Source organism: Lynx canadensis, chromosome D1 (genome assembly GCF_007474595.2).
Source record: "Lynx canadensis isolate LIC74 chromosome D1, mLynCan4.pri.v2, whole genome shotgun sequence".
In the NCBI taxonomy this organism is placed as follows: Eukaryota; Metazoa; Chordata; class Mammalia; order Carnivora; family Felidae; genus Lynx; species Lynx canadensis.
In genome coordinates this window covers 106,607,068-106,627,380 of record NC_044312.2, presented here as the reverse complement: position 1 = coordinate 106,627,380, position 20,313 = coordinate 106,607,068, and the positions used below count along the sequence as shown (strand labels likewise).

The window sequence follows — 20,313 nt, the reverse complement described above, 5'->3', positions numbered from 1 at the left end:
AGTGCCTGAGGGACGTTTCTTTGCTCCTTCTGCAGGCTTCTTTATTTAACACATAATGGGTCCTCAAAGTGACCGTGTTAACCCCAGCGCACTGAGTCTCAACAAATGCTTTCTTGAGAGGTCCCTGAGAGAACTCCCCCTGCCCGATGAAGTAAGCCAGTGAGTCGAGAGGATTAAGTAAGCCAGTGAGTCGAGAGTCGGGAGGCTAAAGGGTGAAGTCCACACAGGGATGGTCACCCAGGAGGCATCCCTGGGACTTGACACCCATCTGAATCTAGAATGGATTGTAAATATTTCATCCACACAGCGCAGCCGTCTACCCGGCTCCTCTCCCCATGGCTTTTGCTTCCCAGAGTTTCCCCAAATAATTTGTTTTCCTCCTGTGAGGTGGCCGTCAGCCCCTTTCTTCAGCCCCCTTTGCTCTGCCCCAGGAGGCTCCGTGGGTCTCCGTTCTGGTCCCAGCTTCTTTGGGAAACAGGCAGCCATGTTGTCGGCTGGGCTGTGGCCGGGCGTCTGTGACTCGGGCAGACCCTGCTTCAACCTCTGCCGGGCGTGTCTTTCTGCAGAGCGGGGATGATGAGGAGTACCAGCGCATCTACACCACGAAGATCAAGCCTCGGCTGAAGTCGGAGGATGGCGTAGAAGGGGATCCTGGGGAGACCCAGAGCCGCACCATCACAGTGACTAGAAGGGTCACGGCCTACACTGTTGATGTGACAGGCCGTGAAGGTGCCAAGGACATCGACATCAGCAGCCCTGAGTTCAAGATCAAGATTCCACGGCATGAACTGACTGAAATCTCCACTGTGGATGTGGACACCCACCCTGGCAAGACAGTGATCAGACTGCCCTCGGGCTCGGGGGCAGTGTCTCCGACCACAGGCTCTGTCGTGGACATCCGAGCGGGGTCCGTTTCCGCTTCGGTACCAGAGCTCCAAGGTGCTGGCCACTCGAAGCTCCAGGTCACCATGCCTGGGATAAAGGTGGGAAGCCCAGGCGTCAGCGTCAGTGTGAAGGGCTTGGACTTGGGTGGCAAAGGAGGGGCCCAAGTTCCAGGAGTGGACATTTCGTCTTCTCTTGGGGGTGGGGCAGTAGAGGTGCAGGACCCATCTCTTGAGAGTGGCAGTAATGGGAAAATTAAAATTCCCACTATGAAAGTGCCAAAATTTGGTGTCCCAGCGGGGCCTGAGGGCCAGGTGCCAGTGGCAGGGTTGAGTGTTTCTGCACCTGAATTCTCTGTGGGGCACAAGGGAGGCAAGCCAGGCCTGACCATTGGTGGGAACATCCAGACCCCTCAGCTAGAAGTCAGTGCTCCTTCTGCCAGTATTGAGGGGCTTGAGGGGAAGCTGAAAGGCCCCCAAATCACTGGGCCATCACTTGAGACTGGTCTAGGCCTGAAAGGTGCCAAGTCACAGGGGAGCATCGGGGTGGATGTCTCTGCGCCCAAGATTGAGGGCACCATCACTGGCTCCAATGTGGAAGTTCAAGACCCTGACGTTGATATTCACGGGCCTGGGGGCAAACTGAATATGCCCAAGATGAAAGTTCCCAAATTCTCTGTATTAGGTTCTAAGGGAGAGGGAACTGGCATTGATGTGACAGGTGCAGTGACTCTTCCTGGGGTCTCTGGGAACATCAGTCTGCCTGAAGTTGCTGCCGGGGGGCTGGAAGGGAAGGTGAAGGGTACGAAAGCCAAGACTCCTGAAATGATTATTCAAAAACCTAAAATCTCCATGCAGGATGTGGATCTGAGCCTTGGGTCTCCTAAACTGAAAGGAGATATTAAGGTTTCTGCACCTGGGGTGCACGGTGATGTTAAAGGCCCTCAAGTGGCAGTGAAAGGCGCCAAAGTGGACATAGAGACACCTAGCCTTGAGGGGACTTTGACAGGACCCAAGCTTAGTAGTCCTTCTGGGAAAACAGGCATCTATGGGATCTCTATGGCAGATGTAGACTTAAATGTGACTGCCCCTAAAGTGAAAGGGGGTGTGGATGTTGTACTCCCAAAAGTAGAAGGTAAAGTCAAAGTCCCTCAAGTTGACATCAAAGGACCCAAAGTGGACGTCAGGGCCCCAGATGTGGAAGTGCATGGCCCAGAATGGAACCTGAAAGTGCCCAAGTTCAACGCTCCAGGAGTTGGAGGGGAAGGCCCAGATGTAGATGTGAAACTACCCAAAGGAGATGTCAGTATTTCAGGGCCCAAGGTCAACGTGGAGGCCCCAAATGTCAACGTAGGGGGCCTGGGAGGCAAACTTAAAGGCCCTGATATTAAGCTGCCTGAAGTCAGTGTCAAGACACCAAAGATCTCCATGCCTGATGTAGACTTACATGTTAAAGGCCCAAAGGTAAAAGGAGAATATGATGTAACATCCCCCAAACTTGAAGGAGAACTGAAAGGCCCCAAAATGGACATTGATGCCCCGGATGTGGATGTTCATGGCCCAGACTGGCATCTGAAGATGCCCAAGATGAAAATGCCCAAATTCAGTGTTCCAGGGCTCAAAGCGGAGGGCCCAGAAGTGGATGTGAATCTTCCCAAGGCTGATGTGGACATTTCTGGGCACAAGGTAGATGTTAGTGGTCCAGATGTGAGCATTGAGGGACCAGACGGGAAATTGAAGGGACCTAAGTTTAAGATGCCTGAGATGAATATCAAAGCCCCGAAGATCTCCATGCCAGATGTGGACTTACATCTGAAAGGCCCTAAGGTAAAAGGAGAATACGATGTCACAGTGCCAAAAGTTGAAGGTGAGATTAAAGTTCCTGATGTTGAACTTAAAAGTGCCAAAGTGGATATTGATGCTCCAGATGTTGATGCTCACGGCCCAGATTGGCACCTGAAGATGCCCAAAATGAAAATGCCCAAGTTCAGCATGCCTGGCTTCAAAGCAGAGGGCCCAGAAGTGGATGTGAACCTGCCCAAGACAGACGACATCTCAGGACCCACAGCGGACATTGAAGTTCCAGATGTGAATATTGAAGGACCCGAAGGAAAGCTGAAGGGTCCCAAGTTTAAGATGCCTGAAATGAATATTAAGGCCCCAAAGATATCTATGCCTGATGTAGATTTGCATATGAAAGGTCCCAGGGTAAAAGGAGAATATGATGTTACAGTGCCAAAGCTGGAAGGGGAACTCAAAGGGCCAAAAGTAGACGTCAGTGCCCCCGATGTTGACGTTCATAGTCCTGAATGGAACCTAAAGATGCCCAAGATGAAAATGCCCAAATTTACCATGCCCAGCCTCAAAGGGGAGGGCCCAGAAGTGGATGTGAACCTGCCAAAGGCTGATGTGGACATTTCGGCACCCAAGATAGATATTAGTGCTCCAGACTTGAGCCTTGAAGGACCAGAAGGAAAGTTGAAAGGTCCAAAGTTTAAGATGCCTGAGATGCACTTCAAAGCCCCTAAGATGACTCTGCCAGATGTTGACTTGGATCTTAAAGGACCCAAAATGAAAGGAAATCTAGATATGTCTGCACCAAAAATAGAAGGTGAAATGAAAGTTCCAGATGTGGACATCAAAGGACCTAAGGTAGACATTAAAGCACCAGATGTGGAAGTCCAAGGTGCAGACTGGAGCTTGAAAATGCCCAAGATGAAAATGCCCAAGTTCAGCATGCCCAGCCTCAAAGGGGAGGGCCCAGAAGTGGATGTGAACCTGCCCAAGGCTGACATTGTCATCTCTGGACCCAAGGTGGACATTGAAGCCCCGGACGTGAGCCTTGAAGGTCCAGAAGGGAAGCTGAAAGGCCCTAAGTTTAAGATGCCCGAGATGCACTTCAAGGCTCCCAAGCTCTCCATGCCTGATGTGGACTTACACTTGAAAGGTCCCAAAGTGAAAGGGGATGTGGATGTATCTGTGCCCAAGATAGAAGGTGAAATGAAAGTGCCAGATGTGGACATCAAAGGCCCCAAAGTGGACATTGATGTCCCAGATGTGGATGTTCATGGCCCAGACTGGAACTTGAAAATGCCCAAGATGAAAATGCCCAAATTTAGCGTGCCTGGCTTCAAAGGCGAGGGCCCAGAAGTGGATGTGAACCTGCCCAAGGCTGACATTGACGTATCTGGCCCCAAGGTGGACATTGAAGCCCCAGATGTGAGCCTTGAGGGCCCAGAAGGGAAACTGAAGGGCCCCAAGTTTAAGATGCCTGAGATGCACTTCAAGGCTCCCAAGGTGTCCATGCCTGATGTGAACTTGAATCTTAAGGGGCCAAAACTGAAGGGAGATGTGGACGTGTCTGTGCCTGATGTAGAAGGTGAAATAAAAGTGCCAGATGTTGACATTAAAGGGCCCAAAGTTGACATCAGTGCTCCAGATGTGGATGTTCATGGGCCAGACTGGCACCTGAAGATGCCCAAGATAAAAATGCCCAAGATCAGCATGCCAGGTTTCAAAGGAGAGGGCCCAGAAGTGGATGTGAACCTGCCCAAGGCTGACATTGATGTCTCAGGACCCAAGGTGGATGTTGAAGTTCCAGATGTGAATATTGATGGTCCAGATGCAAAAGTAAAAGGTCTTAAATTTAAGATGCCAGAAATGAATATAAAGCCTCAGAAGATATCCATGCCAGATGTTGGTTTGCATTTGAAAGGTCCTAAAATGAAAGGAGATTATGATGTTACAACTCCAAAGGTAGAAGGAGAGATAAAAGCTCCTGATGTTGACATCAAAGGGCCCAAAGTGGACATTAATGCACCAGATGTGGGGGTTCATGGCCCAGACTGGCACCTGAAGATGCCCAAGGTGAAAATGCCCAAGTTCAGCATGCCAGGCTTCAAAGGAGAGGGCCCAGAAGTGGATGTAAACCTGCCCAAGGCTGACATTGATGTCTCTGGACCCAAGGTGGACATTGATGTTCCAGATGTGAATATTGAAGGTCCAGAGGGGAAACTAAAGGGTCCCAAGTTTAAGATGCCAAGCATGAATATACAGACACACAAAATCTCTATGCCTGATGTTGGACTTAATCTGAAAGCCCCTAAACTGAAAACTGATGTCGATGTTTCCCTTCCCAAAGTGGAAGGAGACTTGAAAGGTCCTGAAATTGACGTGAAGGCCCCGAAGATGGATGTGGATGTTGGTGATATTGATATTGAAGGTCCAGAAGGGAAGCTGAAGGGCCCTAAGTTTAAGATGCCTGAGATGCACTTCAAGACCCCCAAGCTCTCCATGCCTGATGTGGACTTACACTTGAAAGGTCCCAAAGTGAAAGGGGATGTGGATGTGTCTGTGCCCAAGATAGAAGGTGAAATGAAAGTGCCAGATGTGGACATCAAAGGCCCCAAAGTGGACGTCGATGTCCCAGATGTGGATGTTCATGGCCCAGACTGGCACCTGAAGATGCCCAAGGTGAAAATGCCCAAGTTCAGCATGCCTGGCTTCAAAGGTGAGGGCCCAGAAGTGGATGTGAACCTGCCCAAGGCTGACATTAATGTGTCTGGCCCCAAAGTGGACATTGATGCTCCTGATTTGGATATTGAAGGACCAGAAGGAAAATTAAAGGGCTCTAAATTTAAGATGCCTAAGTTGAATATCAAAGCTCCTAAGATATCCATGCCAGATGTGGACTTGAATTTGAAGGGACCCAAAGTGAAAGGAGAAATAGATGCTTCCGTGCCTGAACTAGAAGGTGATCTCAGAGGTCCACAAGTTGATATCAAAGGTCCTGGTGTGGATGTGGAGATGCCTGATGTTGACCTGGAATGTCCTGATGCAAAGTTGAAAGGCCTTAAGTTTAAGATGCCCGAGATGCACTTCAAGGCTCCCAAGCTCTCCATGCCTGATGTGGACTTACACTTGAAAGGTCCCAAAGTGAAAGGGGATGTGGATGTATCTGTGCCCAAGATAGAAGGTGAAATGAAAGTGCCAGATGTGGACATCAAAGGCCCCAAAGTGGACATTGATGTCCCAGATGTGGATGTTCATGGCCCAGACTGGAACTTGAAAATGCCCAAGATGAAAATGCCCAAATTTAGCGTGCCTGGCTTCAAAGGCGAGGGCCCAGAAGTGGATGTGAACCTGCCCAAGGCTGACATTGACGTATCTGGCCCCAAGGTGGACATTGAAGCCCCAGATGTGAGCCTTGAGGGCCCAGAAGGGAAACTGAAGGGCCCCAAGTTTAAGATGCCTGAGATGCACTTCAAGGCTCCCAAGATCTCCATGCCTGATGTGAACTTGAATCTTAAGGGGCCCAAACTGAAGGGAGATGTGGATGTATCTGCGCCAAAATTGGAAGGAGATTTGAAAGGCCCCGGTGTGGATGTGGAGATGCCTGATGTTGACCTGGAATGCCCTGATGCAAAGTTGAAAGGCCCTAAGTTTAAGATGCCAGACATGCACTTCAAGACCCCCAAGCTCTCCATGCCTGATGTTGATTTACACTTAAAAGGCCCCAAAGTGAAAGGGGATATGGATGTGTCTGTGCCCAAGATAGAAGGTGAAATGAAAGTGCCAGATGTGGACATCAAAGGCCCCAAAGTTGACATTGATGCCCCAGATGTGGATGTTCATGGCCCAGAGTGGCACCTGAAGATGCCCAAGATGAAAATGCCCAAGTTCAGTATGCCTGGCTTCAAAGGCGAGGGCCCAGATGTGGATGTGAACCTGCCTAAGGCTGACATTGACATCTCTGGACCTAAGGTGGACATTGAAGCCCCGGATGTGAGCCTTGAAGGTCCAGAAGGGAAGCTGAAAGGCCCTAAGTTCAAGATGCCTGAAATGCACTTTCATGCCCCTAAGATCTCCATGCCTGATGTTGATTTCAACTTAAAGGGGCCTAAAGTCAAAGGAGACTTTGATGTTTCTGCCCCAAAGCTGGAGGGAGAGTTAAAGGGTCCAGAATTGGATGTGAAAGGCCCCAAATTGGATGTTGACATGCCAGACGTAGCTGTGGAAGGTCCAGATGGAAAATGGAAAAGTCCTAAATTTAAGATGCCAGACATGCACTTTAAAGCTCCCAAAATCTCCATGCCAGATGTTGATTTACACTTAAAAAGTCCCAAGATAAAGGGAGACGTGGATGTTGATGTTCCGAAATTGGAAGGTGACCTCAAAGGGCCAGATCTCAAAGGTGACATCAGTGGGCCAGATATTGACATTGAAGGACCAGAGGGCAAATTGAAAGGTCCCAAGTTCAAGATGCCTGACATGCATTTCAAAGCCCCAAATATTTCTATGCCTGATGTGGACTTAAATTTGAAAGGACCCAAAATCAAGGGGGATGTTGATGTGTCTGTGCCTGAGGTAGAAGGTAAAATTAAAGTACCAGATGTGAACATCAAGGGCCCCAAAGTAGACATAAATGCTCCTGATGTTCATGGCCCAGACTGGCACCTGAAGATGCCCAAAATGAAAATGCCCAAGTTCAGCATGCCTGGTTTTAAAACAGAGGGCCCAGAAGTAGATGTGAATCTTCCCAAGGCTGACATTGATGTCTCAGGACCCAAGGTTGACGTTGAAGTCCCAGATATGAGCATTGAGAGTCCGGAGGGAAAGATCAAAGGGCCTAAATTTAAAATGCCAGAAATGAATATCAAAGCTCCCAAGATCTCGATGCCAGACATAGATTTACACTTGAAAGGTCCTAAGGTCAAAGGAGATGTGGATGTTTCCCTACCTAAGGTGGAAGGTGACCTAAAGGGCCCCAAAGTGGACATTGATGCCCCAGATGTGGATATTCAAAGCCCAGACTGGCACCTGAAGATGCCCAAGATGAAAATGCCCAAGTTCAGCATGCCAGGCTTCAAAGGAGAGGGCCCAGAAGTGGATGTGAACCTGCCCAAGGCCGACATTGATGTATCAGCACCCAAGGTGGACATCGAAGGCCCTGATGTTAACATTGAGGGACCAGAGGGAAAGTTGAAAGGTCCCAAGTTCAAGATGCCTGAGATGAACATCAAAGCCCCTAAGATCTCCATGCCTGACTTTGATTTGCACCTGAAAGGTCCTAAGGTCAAAGGAGATGTGGATGTTTCCCTGCCTAAGGTGGAAGGTGACCTAAAAGGCCCTGAAGTTGACATCAAAGGGCCCAAGGTGGACGTTGATGTCCCAGATGTGGATGTGCATGGCCCAGACTGGCACCTGAAGATGCCCAAGATAAAAATGCCCAAGATCAGCATGCCAGGCTTTAAAGGCGAGGGTCCAGAAGTGGATGTGAACCTGCCCAAGGCTGACATTGATGTCTCAGGACCCAAAGTGGATGTTGAATGCCCTGATGTGAATATTGAGGGACCTGAAGGAAAGTGGAAAAGCCCAAAGTTTAAGATGCCTGAAATGCATTTTAAGACTCCTAAGATATCTATGCCAGATATTGACCTTAATCTGTCAGGTCCAAAAATAAAAGGAGATGTGGATGTCACAGGTCCTAAGTTAGAGGGAGACCTGAAAGGCCCTGAAGTTGACCTCAAAGGCCCTAAAGTGGACATTGATGTCCCAGATGTGGATGTTCATGGCCCAGACTGGCACCTGAAGATGCCCAAGATGAAAATGCCCAAGTTCAGCATGCCAGGCTTCAAAGGCGAGGGCCCAGAAGTGGATGTGAACCTGCCCAAGGCTGACATTGATGTCTCTGGACCCAAGGTGGACATTGATGTTCCAGATGTCAGTATCGAAGGTCCAGATGCAAAATTGAAGGGCTCCAAGTTCAAGATGCCAGAGATGAACATCAAAGCTCCCAAGATCTCCATGCCTGACTTTGATTTGCACCTGAAAGGTCCCAAGGTAAAGGGAGATGTGGATGTGTCTCTGCCTAAGGTGGAAGGTGACCTGAAGGCCCCTGAGGTTGACATCAAAGGCCCCAAGGTGGACGTTGATGTCCCAGATGTGGATGTGCATGGACCAGACTGGCACCTGAAGATGCCCAAGGTGAAAATGCCCAAGTTCAGCATGCCAGGCTTCAAAGGAGAAGGCCCCGATGTGGATGTGAACCTGCCCAAGGCCGACATTGATGTATCAGCACCCAAGGTGGACATCGAAGGCCCTGATGTTAACATTGAGGGACCAGAGGGAAAGTTGAAAGGTCCCAAGTTCAAGATGCCTGAGATGAACATCAAAGCCCCCAAGATCTCCATGCCTGACTTTGATTTGCACCTGAAAGGTCCTAAGGTCAAAGGAGATGTGGATGTTTCCCTGCCTAAGGTGGAAGGTGACCTAAAAGGCCCTGAAGTTGACATCAAAGGGCCCAAGGTGGACGTTGATGTCCCAGATGTGGATGTTCATGGGCCAGACTGGCACCTGAAGATGCCCAAGGTGAAAATGCCCAAGTTCAGCATGCCAGGCTTTAAAGGCGAGGGTCCAGAAGTGGATGTGAACCTGCCCAAGGCTGATGTTGATGTGGCTGGACCCAAGGTGGACATTGTAGGCCCTGATGTTAACATTGAGGGACCAGAGGGAAAGTTGAAAGGTCCCAAGTTCAAGATGCCTGAGATGAACATCAAAGCCCCCAAGATCTCCATGCCTGACATTGATCTTAACCTGAAGGGCCCTAAAGTGAAGGGTGATGTGGATGTGTCTTTACCAAAAGTGGAAGGTGAGATTAAAGTTCCTGAAGTAGATATTAAAGGCCCTAAAGTGGACGTTGATGTCCCAGATGTGGATGTGCATGGCCCAGACTGGCACCTGAAGATGCCCAAGATAAAAATGCCCAAGATCAGCATGCCAGGTTTTAAAGGTGAGGGCCCAGAAGTGGATGTGAACCTGCCCAAGGCTGACATTGATGTCTCTGGACCCAAGGTGGATATTGATGTTCCAGATGTCAATATTGAAGGTCCAGATGCGAAACTGAAGGGCCCCAAATTCAAGATGCCAGACATGAACATCAAAGCTCCCAAGATCTCCATGCCTGATTTGGACATTAATCTCAAAGGCCCTAAAATGAAAGGAGAGGCGGATGTTTCCCTTCCAAGCGTAGAAGGTGATTTGAAAGGACCTACTCTTGACATCAAGGGCCCAAAGATAGATGTAGATGCTCCAGATATTGACATCCATGGCCCTGAAGGCAAATTAAAAGGTCCCAAACTGAAGATGCCAGACATGCATGTGAACATGCCTAAGATCTCCATGCCTGAAATTGACCTGAATTTGAAAGGCCCAAAGCTTAAGGGAGATGTTGATGTTTCTGGGCCCAAATTAGAAGGTGACATTAAAGCTCCCAAATTGGATGTAAAGGGTCCAGAAGTGGACATTTCTGGTCCTAAGCTCAGTCTTGAAGGCAAGTCAAAGAAATCACGTTTTAAGCTTCCTAAGTTTAATTTTTCGGGCTCCAAAGTTCAGACACCTGAGGTGGATGCCAAAGTTAAAAAGCCGGATATTGATGTGACAGGTCCAAAAGTTGATATTAATGCTCCTGATGTTGAGGTCCAAGGAAAAGTGAAAGGATCCAAGTTCAAAATGCCTTTCCTGAGTATTTCATCTCCTAAAGTTTCTATGCCTGATGTGGAATTAAATCTGAAAGGCCCTAAAGTCAAAGGAGACTTGGATGCTCCTAATTTAGAAGGTGACTTGAAAGGACCCAAAGTGGATATTAAGGCCCCAGAAGTTCATCTTGATGCACCTGATGTGGATGTGCATGGTCCAGATTGGAACTTGAAAATGCCCAAAATGAAAATGCCCAAGTTTGGTGTGCCTGGCTTCAAAGCAGAAGGGCCAGAAATGGCTGTGGATCTGCCCAAAGGAGATATCAACATAGAGGGTCCCAGAATGGATATTGAGGGCCCAGAAATCAATGTGGAAGGTGTAGAAGGAGGCTTAAAAGGTCCCAAACTCAAGATGCCTGACATGAATATCAAAACTCCCAAGATCTCCATGCCTGACATTGATTTAAACCTGAAGGGCCCCAAGGTGAAAGGTGATATTGATGTTTCTCTGCCCAAAGTTGAAGGGGATCTGAAAGGGCCAGAGATCGATATCAGAGGCCCTAAAGTGGACGTTGATGTCCCTGACGTGGATGTGCATGGCCCAGACTGGCACCTGAAAATGCCGAAGGTGAAAATGCCCAAGTTTAGCATGCCAGGTTTCAAAGGTGAGGGCCCAGACGTGGATGTTACTCTCCCTAAGGCTGACATTGATATTTCTGGCCCCAAAGTGGACATTGATGCCCCAGATGTGAATATTGAAGGTCCAGATGCAAAACTGAAGGGCCCCAAGTTCAAGATGCCTGAGATGAACATCAAAGCTCCCAAAATCTCCATGCCTGACTTTGATCTGAACTTAAAGGGCCCCAAAATGAAAGGTGATGTGGATATGTCTTTGCCAAAAGTAGAAGGTGACTTAAAGGGCCCTGAGGTGGACATCAAGGGCCCCAAATTGGACATTGACACTCCTGATATTAACATTGAAGGCCCAGAGGGAAAATTGAAGGGGCCCAAATTCAAGATGCCAGAGATGCACCTAAAGACTCCAAAGATTTCCATGCCTGACATTGATTTAAACCTGAAGGGCCCCAAGGTGAAGGGTGATGTGGATGTTTCCCTTCCCAAGTTTGAAGGGGATCTGAAAGGCCCTGAAGTGGACCTCAAAGGTCCCAAGGTGGACATTGATGCCCCTGATGTGGATGTTCATGGACCAGACTGGCACCTAAAAATGCCCAAGATAAAAATGCCCAAGATCAGCATGCCAGGCTTCAAAGGAGAGGGCCCAGATGTGGACGTGAACCTGCCCAAGGCCGACATTGATGTATCAGCACCCAAGGTGGACATCGAAGGCCCTGATGTTAACATTGAGGGACCAGAGGGAAAGTTGAAAGGTCCCAAGTTCAAGATGCCTGAGATGAACATCAAAGCCCCTAAGATCTCCATGCCTGACTTTGATTTGCACCTGAAAGGTCCTAAGGTCAAAGGAGATGTGGATGTTTCCCTGCCTAAAGTGGAAGGTGACCTAAAAGGCCCTGAAGTTGACATCAAAGGGCCCAAGGTGGACGTTGATGTCCCAGATGTGGATGTGCATGGCCCAGACTGGCACCTGAAGATGCCCAAGATAAAAATGCCCAAGATCAGCATGCCAGGCTTTAAAGGCGAGGGCCCAGAAGTGGATGTGAACCTGCCCAAGGCCGACATTGATGTATCAGCACCCAAGGTGGACATTGAAGGCCCTGATGTTAACATTGAGGGACCAGAGGGAAAGTTGAAAGGTCCTAAGTTCAAGATGCCTGAGATGAACATCAAAGCCCCCAAGATCTCCATGCCTGACTTTGATTTGCACCTGAAAGGTCCCAAGGTAAAGGGAGATGTGGATGTTTCCCTGCCTAAGGTGGAAGGTGACCTAAAAGGCCCTGAAGTTGACATCAAAGGGCCCAAGGTGGACGTTGATGTCCCAGATGTGGATGTTCATGGCCCAGACTGGCACCTGAAGATGCCCAAGGTGAAAATGCCCAAGTTCAGCATGCCAGGCTTCAAAGGAGAGGGCCCAGAAGTGGATGTGAACCTGCCCAAGGCTGACATTGATGCCCCAGATGTGAGCCTTGAGGGCCCAGAAGGGAAACTGAAGGGCCCCAAGTTTAAAATGCCTGACCTGCACCTCAAGGCCCCCAAGATCTCCATGCCTGAAGTGGACCTGAACCTGAAGGGTCCCAAGGTAAAGGGTGATGTGGATGTGTCTCTGCCCAAAGTGGAAGGTGACCTCAAGGGCCCAGAAGTTGACATCAAGGGCCCGAAAGTGGACATTGACGTCCCAGATGTGGATGTTCATGGGCCAGACTGGCACCTGAAGATGCCCAAGGTGAAAATGCCCAAGTTCAGCATGCCAGGCTTCAAAGGAGAGGGCCCAGAAGTGGATGTGAACCTGCCCAAGGCTGACATTGATGTCTCTGGACCCAAGGTGGATGTGGAAGTTCCAGATGTGCATATTGAAGGTCCAGATGCAAAACTGAAGGGCCCTAAGTTCAAGATGCCAGAGATGAACATCAAAGCTCCCAAGATCTCCATGCCTGATATTGACTTACACCTGAAAGGTCCCAAGGTAAAGGGTGATGTGGATGTTTCTTTGCCTAAAGTGGAAGGTGACCTCAAGGGCCCGGAAGTTGACATCAAAGGGCCCAACGTGGACATTGACATCCCAGATGTGGATGTTCATGGGCCAGACTGGCACCTGAAGATGCCCAAGGTGAAAATGCCCAAGTTCAGCATGCCAGGCTTCAAAGGAGAGGGCCCAGAAGTGGATGTAAACCTGCCCAAGGCTGACATTGATGTCTCTGGACCCAAGGTGGACATTGATGTTCCAGATGTGAATATTGAAGGTCCAGATGCGAAACTGAAGGGCCCTAAGTTCAAGATGCCAGAGATGAACATCAAAGCTCCCAAAATCTCCATGCCTGACCTTGACTTTAATCTGAAGGGCCCCAAAATGAAGGGTGATGTAGATGTGTCTCTGCCCAAAGTGGAAGGTGACCTCAAGGGCCCTGAAATAGACATAAAGGGCCCCAAATTGGACATTGACACTCCTGATGTCAACATTGAAGGCCCAGAAGGAAAATTGAAGGGGCCCAAATTTAAGATGCCAGATATGCATATTAAAGCCCCCAAGCTCTCCATGCCTGACTTTGACTTAAATTTGAAAGGCCCAAAGGTAAAGGGGGATGTGGATCTTTCATTACCTAAGGTGGAAGGTGATCTAAAAGGGCCAGAGGTGGACATTGAAGGTCCTGAAGGGAAACTCAAAGGTCCCAAATTTAAGATGCCTGATGTCCATTTCAAAACCCCACAAATCTCCATGAGTGACATCGATTTGAACTTGAAAGGACCGAAGATAAAGGGAGATTTGGACATTTCCATTCCTAAACTGGAAGGAGATCTGAAAGGCCCCAAAGTGGATGTTAAAGGCCCTAATCTAGACATAGACACTCCTGATGTTGACATTCATGGCCCAGAAGGGAAACTGAAGGGCCCCAAGTTTAAAATGCCTGACCTGCACCTCAAGGCCCCCAAGATCTCCATGCCTGAAGTGGACCTGAACCTGAAGGGTCCCAAGGTAAAGGGTGATGTGGATGTGTCTCTGCCCAAAGTAGAAGGTGACCTCAAGGGCCCGGAAGTTGACATCAAGGGCCCGAAAGTGGACATTGACGTCCCAGATGTGGATGTGCATGGGCCAGACTGGCACCTGAAGATGCCCAAGGTGAAAATGCCCAAGTTCAGCATGCCAGGCTTCAAAGGAGAGGGCCCAGAAGTGGATGTGAACCTGCCCAAGGCTGACATTGATGTCTCTGGACCCAAGGTGGATGTGGAAGTTCCAGATGTGCATATTGAAGGTCCAGATGCAAAACTGAAGGGCCCTAAGTTCAAGATGCCAGAGATGAACATCAAAGCTCCCAAGATCTCCATGCCTGATATTGACTTACACCTGAAAGGTCCCAAGGTAAAGGGTGATGTGGATGTTTCTTTGCCTAAAGTGGAAGGTGACCTCAAGGGCCCGGAAGTTGACATCAAAGGGCCCAACGTGGACATTGACATCCCAGATGTGGATGTGCATGGGCCAGACTGGCACCTGAAGATGCCCAAGGTGAAAATGCCCAAGTTCAGCATGCCAGGCTTCAAAGGAGAGGGCCCAGAAGTGGATGTAAACCTGCCCAAGGCTGACATTGATGTCTCTGGACCCAAGGTGGACATTGATGTTCCAGATGTGAATATTGAAGGTCCAGATGCGAAACTGAAGGGCCCTAAGTTCAAGATGCCAGAGATAAATATCAAAGCTCCCAAAATCTCCATGCCTGATGTTGACTTGGATTTGAAAGGACCCAAAGTCAAAGGAGATTTTGATGTGTCTGTCCCTAAGATTGAAGGTACTTTGAAAGGCCCAGAAGTAGACCTTAAAGGTCCAGGTGTGGATATTGAAGGCCCTGATGTCAAGCTTAGCGGCCCAAATTTAAAGATGCCATCGCTGGATATATCTGCCCCTAAAGTAACTGTTCCTGATGTTGATTTGCATCTCAAGACACCTAAAATTGGGGTTTCTGGTCCCACGTTAGGTGGTGAACTGGACCTCAAAGGGCCCAAAGTTGATTTAGAAGCTCCAAGCTTGGACGTACACATGGAGAGCCCAGATATCAATGTTGAGGGGCCAGATATTAAAATTCCCAAATTTAAGAAACCCAAGTTTGGATTTGGGGCAAAAAGTCCCAAAGCTGACCTCAAGCCAGCTTCCTTGGATGTGGCTGTTCCCGAGGCAGAACTGAACGTCGAGACTCCTGACATCAGTGTTGGTGGCAAGGGCAAGAAAAGTAAGTTTAAAATGCCTAAGATTCACATGAGTGGTCCTAAAATGAAGGCCAAAAAACAGGGATTTGATTTGAATGTTCCTGGGGGTGAAGTTGACGCCAGTCTCAAGACTCCTGACGTAGATGTCAATGTTGTGGGGCCAGATGCCACACTTAAAGTTGATGTGAAATCCCCCAAAACCAAGAAACCTATGTTTGGAAAGATGTACTTTCCCGATGTAGAATTTGACATTAAATCACCTAAATTTAAAGCAGAGGCCCCCCTCCCTAGCCCCAAAATAGAGGGTGAAATCCAGGCACCTGATCTGGATATTTCTTCAGGGATTAATGTGGAAGGTCCTGACCTCAAGCTGAAGGCTCCGAAGTTGAAGGTGCCAGGTATGGATGTTTCCGGCCCCAAAATAGAGGGTGACTTCAAAGGCCCCAGGGTGCAGGCAAACTTGGATGCACCTGACATCAACATTGAAGGCCCAGATGCTAAAGTCAAAGCACCATCGTTCGGCATTTCTGCCCCTCAGGTCTCCACCCCCGATGTGAACGTTAACTTGAAAGGACCAAAGTTAAAGGGTGATGTCTCCAGTGTGGGACTGGAAGGACCAGACATAGATCTGCAAGGTCCAGAATCGAAAATCAAGTTCCCCAAGTTTTCAATGCCCAAGATCGGCGTCCCTGGTGTGAAAATGGAAGGCGGAGGAGCTGAGGTCCATGCCCAGCTGCCTTCTCTTGAAGGAGGCTTGAGTGCACCTGATGTTAATCTTGAAGGAACGGATGTGTCTCTGAAGGGGCCAAAAGTAGACTTGCCTTCAGTGAACCTCTCTATGCCCAAAGTCTCTGGACCTGACCTTGACCTGAATTTGAAAGGACCAAGTTTGAAGGGAGACCTGGATGCCTCTGTTCCCAGCGTGAAGGTGCATGCCCCAGGGCTTGACCTCAGAGGTGTCGGTGGAAAGGTGAGGATGGAAGGAGATGGTGTGAAAATGCCGGGGATTGATGCCACAGCGCTAAACCTTGGCCTTGGCGCGCCAGACGTGACCCTGAAGGGACCAAGCCTGCAGGGAGACTTGGCTGTCTCTGGTGACATCAAATGCCCTAAGGTATCAGTAGGTGCCCCTGATCTCAGCTTGGAGGCACCTGAAAGTGGCATTAAACTTCCCAAAATGAAGCTGCCCCAGTTTGGCATCTCCACACCAGGGTCCGACTTGGACATCAGTGTCAAGGGGCCACAAGTGACCGGAGAACTAAAGGGGCCAGGTGTGGATGTGAACCTCGGAGGCCTGAACCTGAAAGGGCCTCAGATCTCTGGCCCTCAAATCTCAGCACCAGACATGGCCTTGAACTTGGAAGGACCAAAAATAAAAGGGAGCCTCGGGGCCACTGGTGAGGTGAAAGGCCCCGCTGTTGGAGGAGGCCTTCCGGGCATCAGCGTGCAGGGCCTCGAAGGAAACCTCCAGATGCCTGGGGTTAAGGCCTCTGGATGTGATGTGGAGCTGTCAGGTGTGAATGTGAAACTCCCAACGGGGCACATTTCTGGTCCTGAAATCAAAGGCGATCTGAAAGGTTCGGGAATAGGTTTCCAGGGTGCTGTTCCTGACATTAACGTGAAGGGGCCTTCATTTAATATGGCATCTCCTGAGGCAGATTTCGGTGTCAGCTTGAAGGGCCCGAAAATCAAAGGAGGCGTGGATGTATCAGGGGCTGTCAGCGCCCCGGCTGTCAGTCTGGGTGAAGGGCATATGAGTGTCAAAGGTTCTGGGGGTGAGTGGAAAGGACCCCAGGCCTCCTCCGCTCTCAACGTGGATGTGCCTAAGCTTGCCGGGGGACTTCATTTCTCAGGACCAAAGGTAGAAGGACTCCAGGGTCCTGGGCTGAGTGCGTCTGGGTCTCCAGGCCACTTGGAAAGCAGATCTGGAAAAGTAACATTCCCCAAAATGAAGATCCCCAAATTCACCTTCTCTGGCCGGGAGCTGGTTGGCAGAGAGGTGGGGGTGGATATTAACTTCCCGAAAGTGGAGGCCACTGTCCAGGCTGGTGCCGGAGAGGGCGAGTGGGAAGAGTCCGATGTAAAACTTAAAAAGTCCAAAATCAAAATGCCCAAGTTCAATTTTTCCAAACCTAAAGGGAAAGGTGGTGTCACTGGCTCACCGGAAGCATCCATTTCAGGGTCCAAAGGCGACCTGAAGAGCTCCAAGGCCAGCCTCGGTTCTCTGGAAGGAGAAGCAGAGGTTGAAACATCGTCGCCCAAAGGCAAATTCTCTTTGTTTAAAAGCAAGAAGCCGCGGCACCGCTCAAATTCCTTCAGTGACGAAAGGGAGCTGTCTGCGCCTTCCACCCCGACGGGGACTTTGGAGTTTGAAGGTGGGGAAGTGTCACTGGAAGGCGGGAAAGTCAAAGGGAAACCCGGAAAGCTGAAATTTGGTACCTTCGGTGGATTGGGGTCAAAGAGCAAAGGCCATTATGAGGTGACTGGGAGCGATGACGAGGCAGGCAAGTTACAGGGCAGTGGCGTGTCCCTGGCCTCTAAGAAGTCCCGACTGTCCTCTTCTTCTAGCAATGACAGCGGGACTAAGGTTGGCATCCAGCTTCCCGAGGTGGAACTAGTCGTTTCCAAGAAGGAGTAGCGGGTCTCTGTGTGGGTGTACATATATGTATAAAAATACATCAGCCTTGGGTGTGTTTGTATATAAACTCCAAAGAGAAACACGCCGACAGACAGCCTCAGCATAATGCAAAGTTCTGGCCTCTGCCAGTAACAAGCGCTGAAAAGCCAACCGCCCTTAAGCTCACGGCCGGCGCTTTACAGATAGGTAAAGAGTTCCAAGTTCGTCCAGCCCATGTGCAGAGTCAACAGTATTTGCCTTAAGATTTCAGTTTTTTTTTTTTGTTTTTGCATTGAACGCTGAGAGCTCCTGTTTACTAAGCAAGCTTCTGTGTTTATTATCCTCATTTTTACTGAACATTGTTAGCATTGGGGCAATGGAAACCCACTTTTTCATTGTAATGACTTTTGGGGCTTTTGTTAGTAAGGGTGGGGTGGGGTGGAAGGCAGTAGGGAGGGTCAGACCTCCATTTCTCCTAAGATTGGATCTATTCAAACAGCAAACACCCAGTGAGGGCCGAGAGGAGCTGGTAGGCAGGGCAGGGCAGGGCGTGTGGGTGTTTCTCGATCTCTGTAGCATCACTTTTTCCCCCTCCACCCCCCCCCCATGGGTGGCGGTCCCAGCCAGTTTGGTGCTCATGGTGAGAGGGAATTACAATCTGTTTGCAGATTGGCCAACCCACCAGCTCCACGCGAGGGGCTTCCATTCTGTGTATCGTAGGAGAGGTGTTTATCTTCATGACCGCCACATTCCTGAAACTAGTTCTGATATCTTTTAATAAAAGTTACCGTGATTAAGAAAATGTCCCGCACTTTAATGGCAAATTAATGGAGAATGTAAGGAAATTGATGCTGTCGAAGGCAAATAAAGCTGTTCATTAACCCTGATGTCTTGTGCCTTTGCATTCTGTGTTGGGAGTTCGAAGTCTGCACACCCAGCCCTGATAGTTCAGACTCAGTCCATCCAGCGGACTAGCTCGTTTCATCAGTGGCTAATGAGGGAAGTCTTCGTTGCCTGATTCTCCGGGTGAGGCCGGCTGTGAGTAATCAAGAGAGGCTTGGCACAGGTTGGCTGCCCGGGCTCCAGGACCCACCCACCCGCTTTCCATCCTCAGATACGAATACACGATTTAGAAATGGTTCTGAATGGGTCAGAAGATACAAATGGGAATGGAAAGTAAGACCTACTGGGGTGGTAGAAAGGGCTCTCTCTGGCTCTGAGTTACAGGCCTGCCATCCCTTTCTTTATTTTTTATTTTTTTGTTTTTTTAAATTTATTGATTTTTGAGAGACCAGAGAGGGACAGCGCACGAGCAGGGGAGGGGTAGAGAGAGAGGGAGACACAGAATCCGAAACAGGCTGCCGGCTCCGAGCTGTCGGCCCAGAGCCCGACGCGGGGCTCGAACCCAGGAACCTCGAGATCATGACCTGAGTTGAAGTCGGATGCTCAACCGACTGAGCCGCCCAGGCACCCCCCAAAATAAATAAGACATTTAAAAGAAACGTGAGAAACCTCTCAGCTGCCCTCTTTGACGGCAGACCCAGGCTGGAGGCGGTGGCCTCGGAACAGGAGCCCTCCCTCCTGTGGTGACAGTTACCATAGAAGGGGCAGCGTGCAGGAGGTGCTGGGGGCTGGAGGTACATGTGGGGGACCCATCCCAGCTGGCTTTGCTTTGCCGGCCCTCCAGCCCCTCTCATTTCCCACTCTCCCTCTCTTCTGCTGGACACCTTCATCGCCACTCACCCCTGCCCTCTCTCAGTCCCTGATGAGGATGCTTCACGGGGTCCCCAAAGTCCTGCACGGTCCTTTGGGAGGTCTTACACTCAGAAGGGGGGGGGGAGGAGGTTGGTGGCATCAGGAGATCGGGGAAGGGCTGGGCTGGTCTCCCCGAGGTCCTTGCTCAGAGATGCACCGAGCGCCCCGCGGGCCACAGCCTCACCTCGTACCTTGCTTTAGGCAGTGTGACAGTGGGTGGAAAGACTGGCCAAGGGGACATTTCAAAAATAGAATGACTTGGAAATGCACCACGTGCTCACAAATGGCAGTAAATGTTTTGCTTTCACACAAACTCATTTCTCAATCTGTCAGGGTCCCTACAGGAAACAAAATTCCACTTGAAGATTAGTTCACTCATAGAGGATTAGAGAAAGGGACTGTTCAAGGAATAGTGGGCAGGAACAGAGGAGCCAACAGGGGGTGACGGGAACACGGACAGCAGGAAGCTGGTATCGCCCAGGGGCCTGAAGGGGCTTGGGGAAGACATGGTGTTCCTTGGAACCCAGTGTGAGCTGGAGGCAGAGGAGGGTCCACCGGCAGGAGCTGTAGTCACAAAGGACATAGCATTTGCCGGAAAGTGCTGGTCATGGGCAACAGGAAAATGACCTTTCCTCCTTACGGTGCCTCTCCCTGGAGGGTAAGTGAGTCTAGGTGTTGCAGGTGAAGGGATCAGCCTCCTGGAGGCACAGAACCTCTGGGAGGCAGAGGGCAGGCAGAAGGGCTCTGAAGGGGG

The 20,313-nt window shown here is 49.8% G+C and overlaps 1 protein-coding gene across 6 annotated transcripts in view; it reads left to right on the top strand.

Annotated features, from left to right (window-relative positions):
* AHNAK (AHNAK nucleoprotein) overlaps positions 1–18,691 on the top strand; it is a 30,868-nt gene extending 12,177 nt beyond the window's left edge. The window contains exons 5-6 of one of the 6 annotated variants that reach the window (XM_030331067.1): positions 567–12,431; positions 13,173–18,691. In XM_030331067.1, the coding sequence (XP_030186927.1) occupies positions 567–12,431; positions 13,173–17,825 (16,518 nt within the window). In that variant the 3' untranslated portion in view covers positions 17,826–18,691. Of the gene's footprint in view, positions 1–566 lie in introns of all 6 variants that reach the window. The other 5 variants (XM_030331063.1, XM_030331064.1, XM_030331066.1 and 2 more) reach the window with 5 other exon arrangements.
* The last annotated feature ends 1,622 nt before the right edge of the window (positions 18,692–20,313 follow it).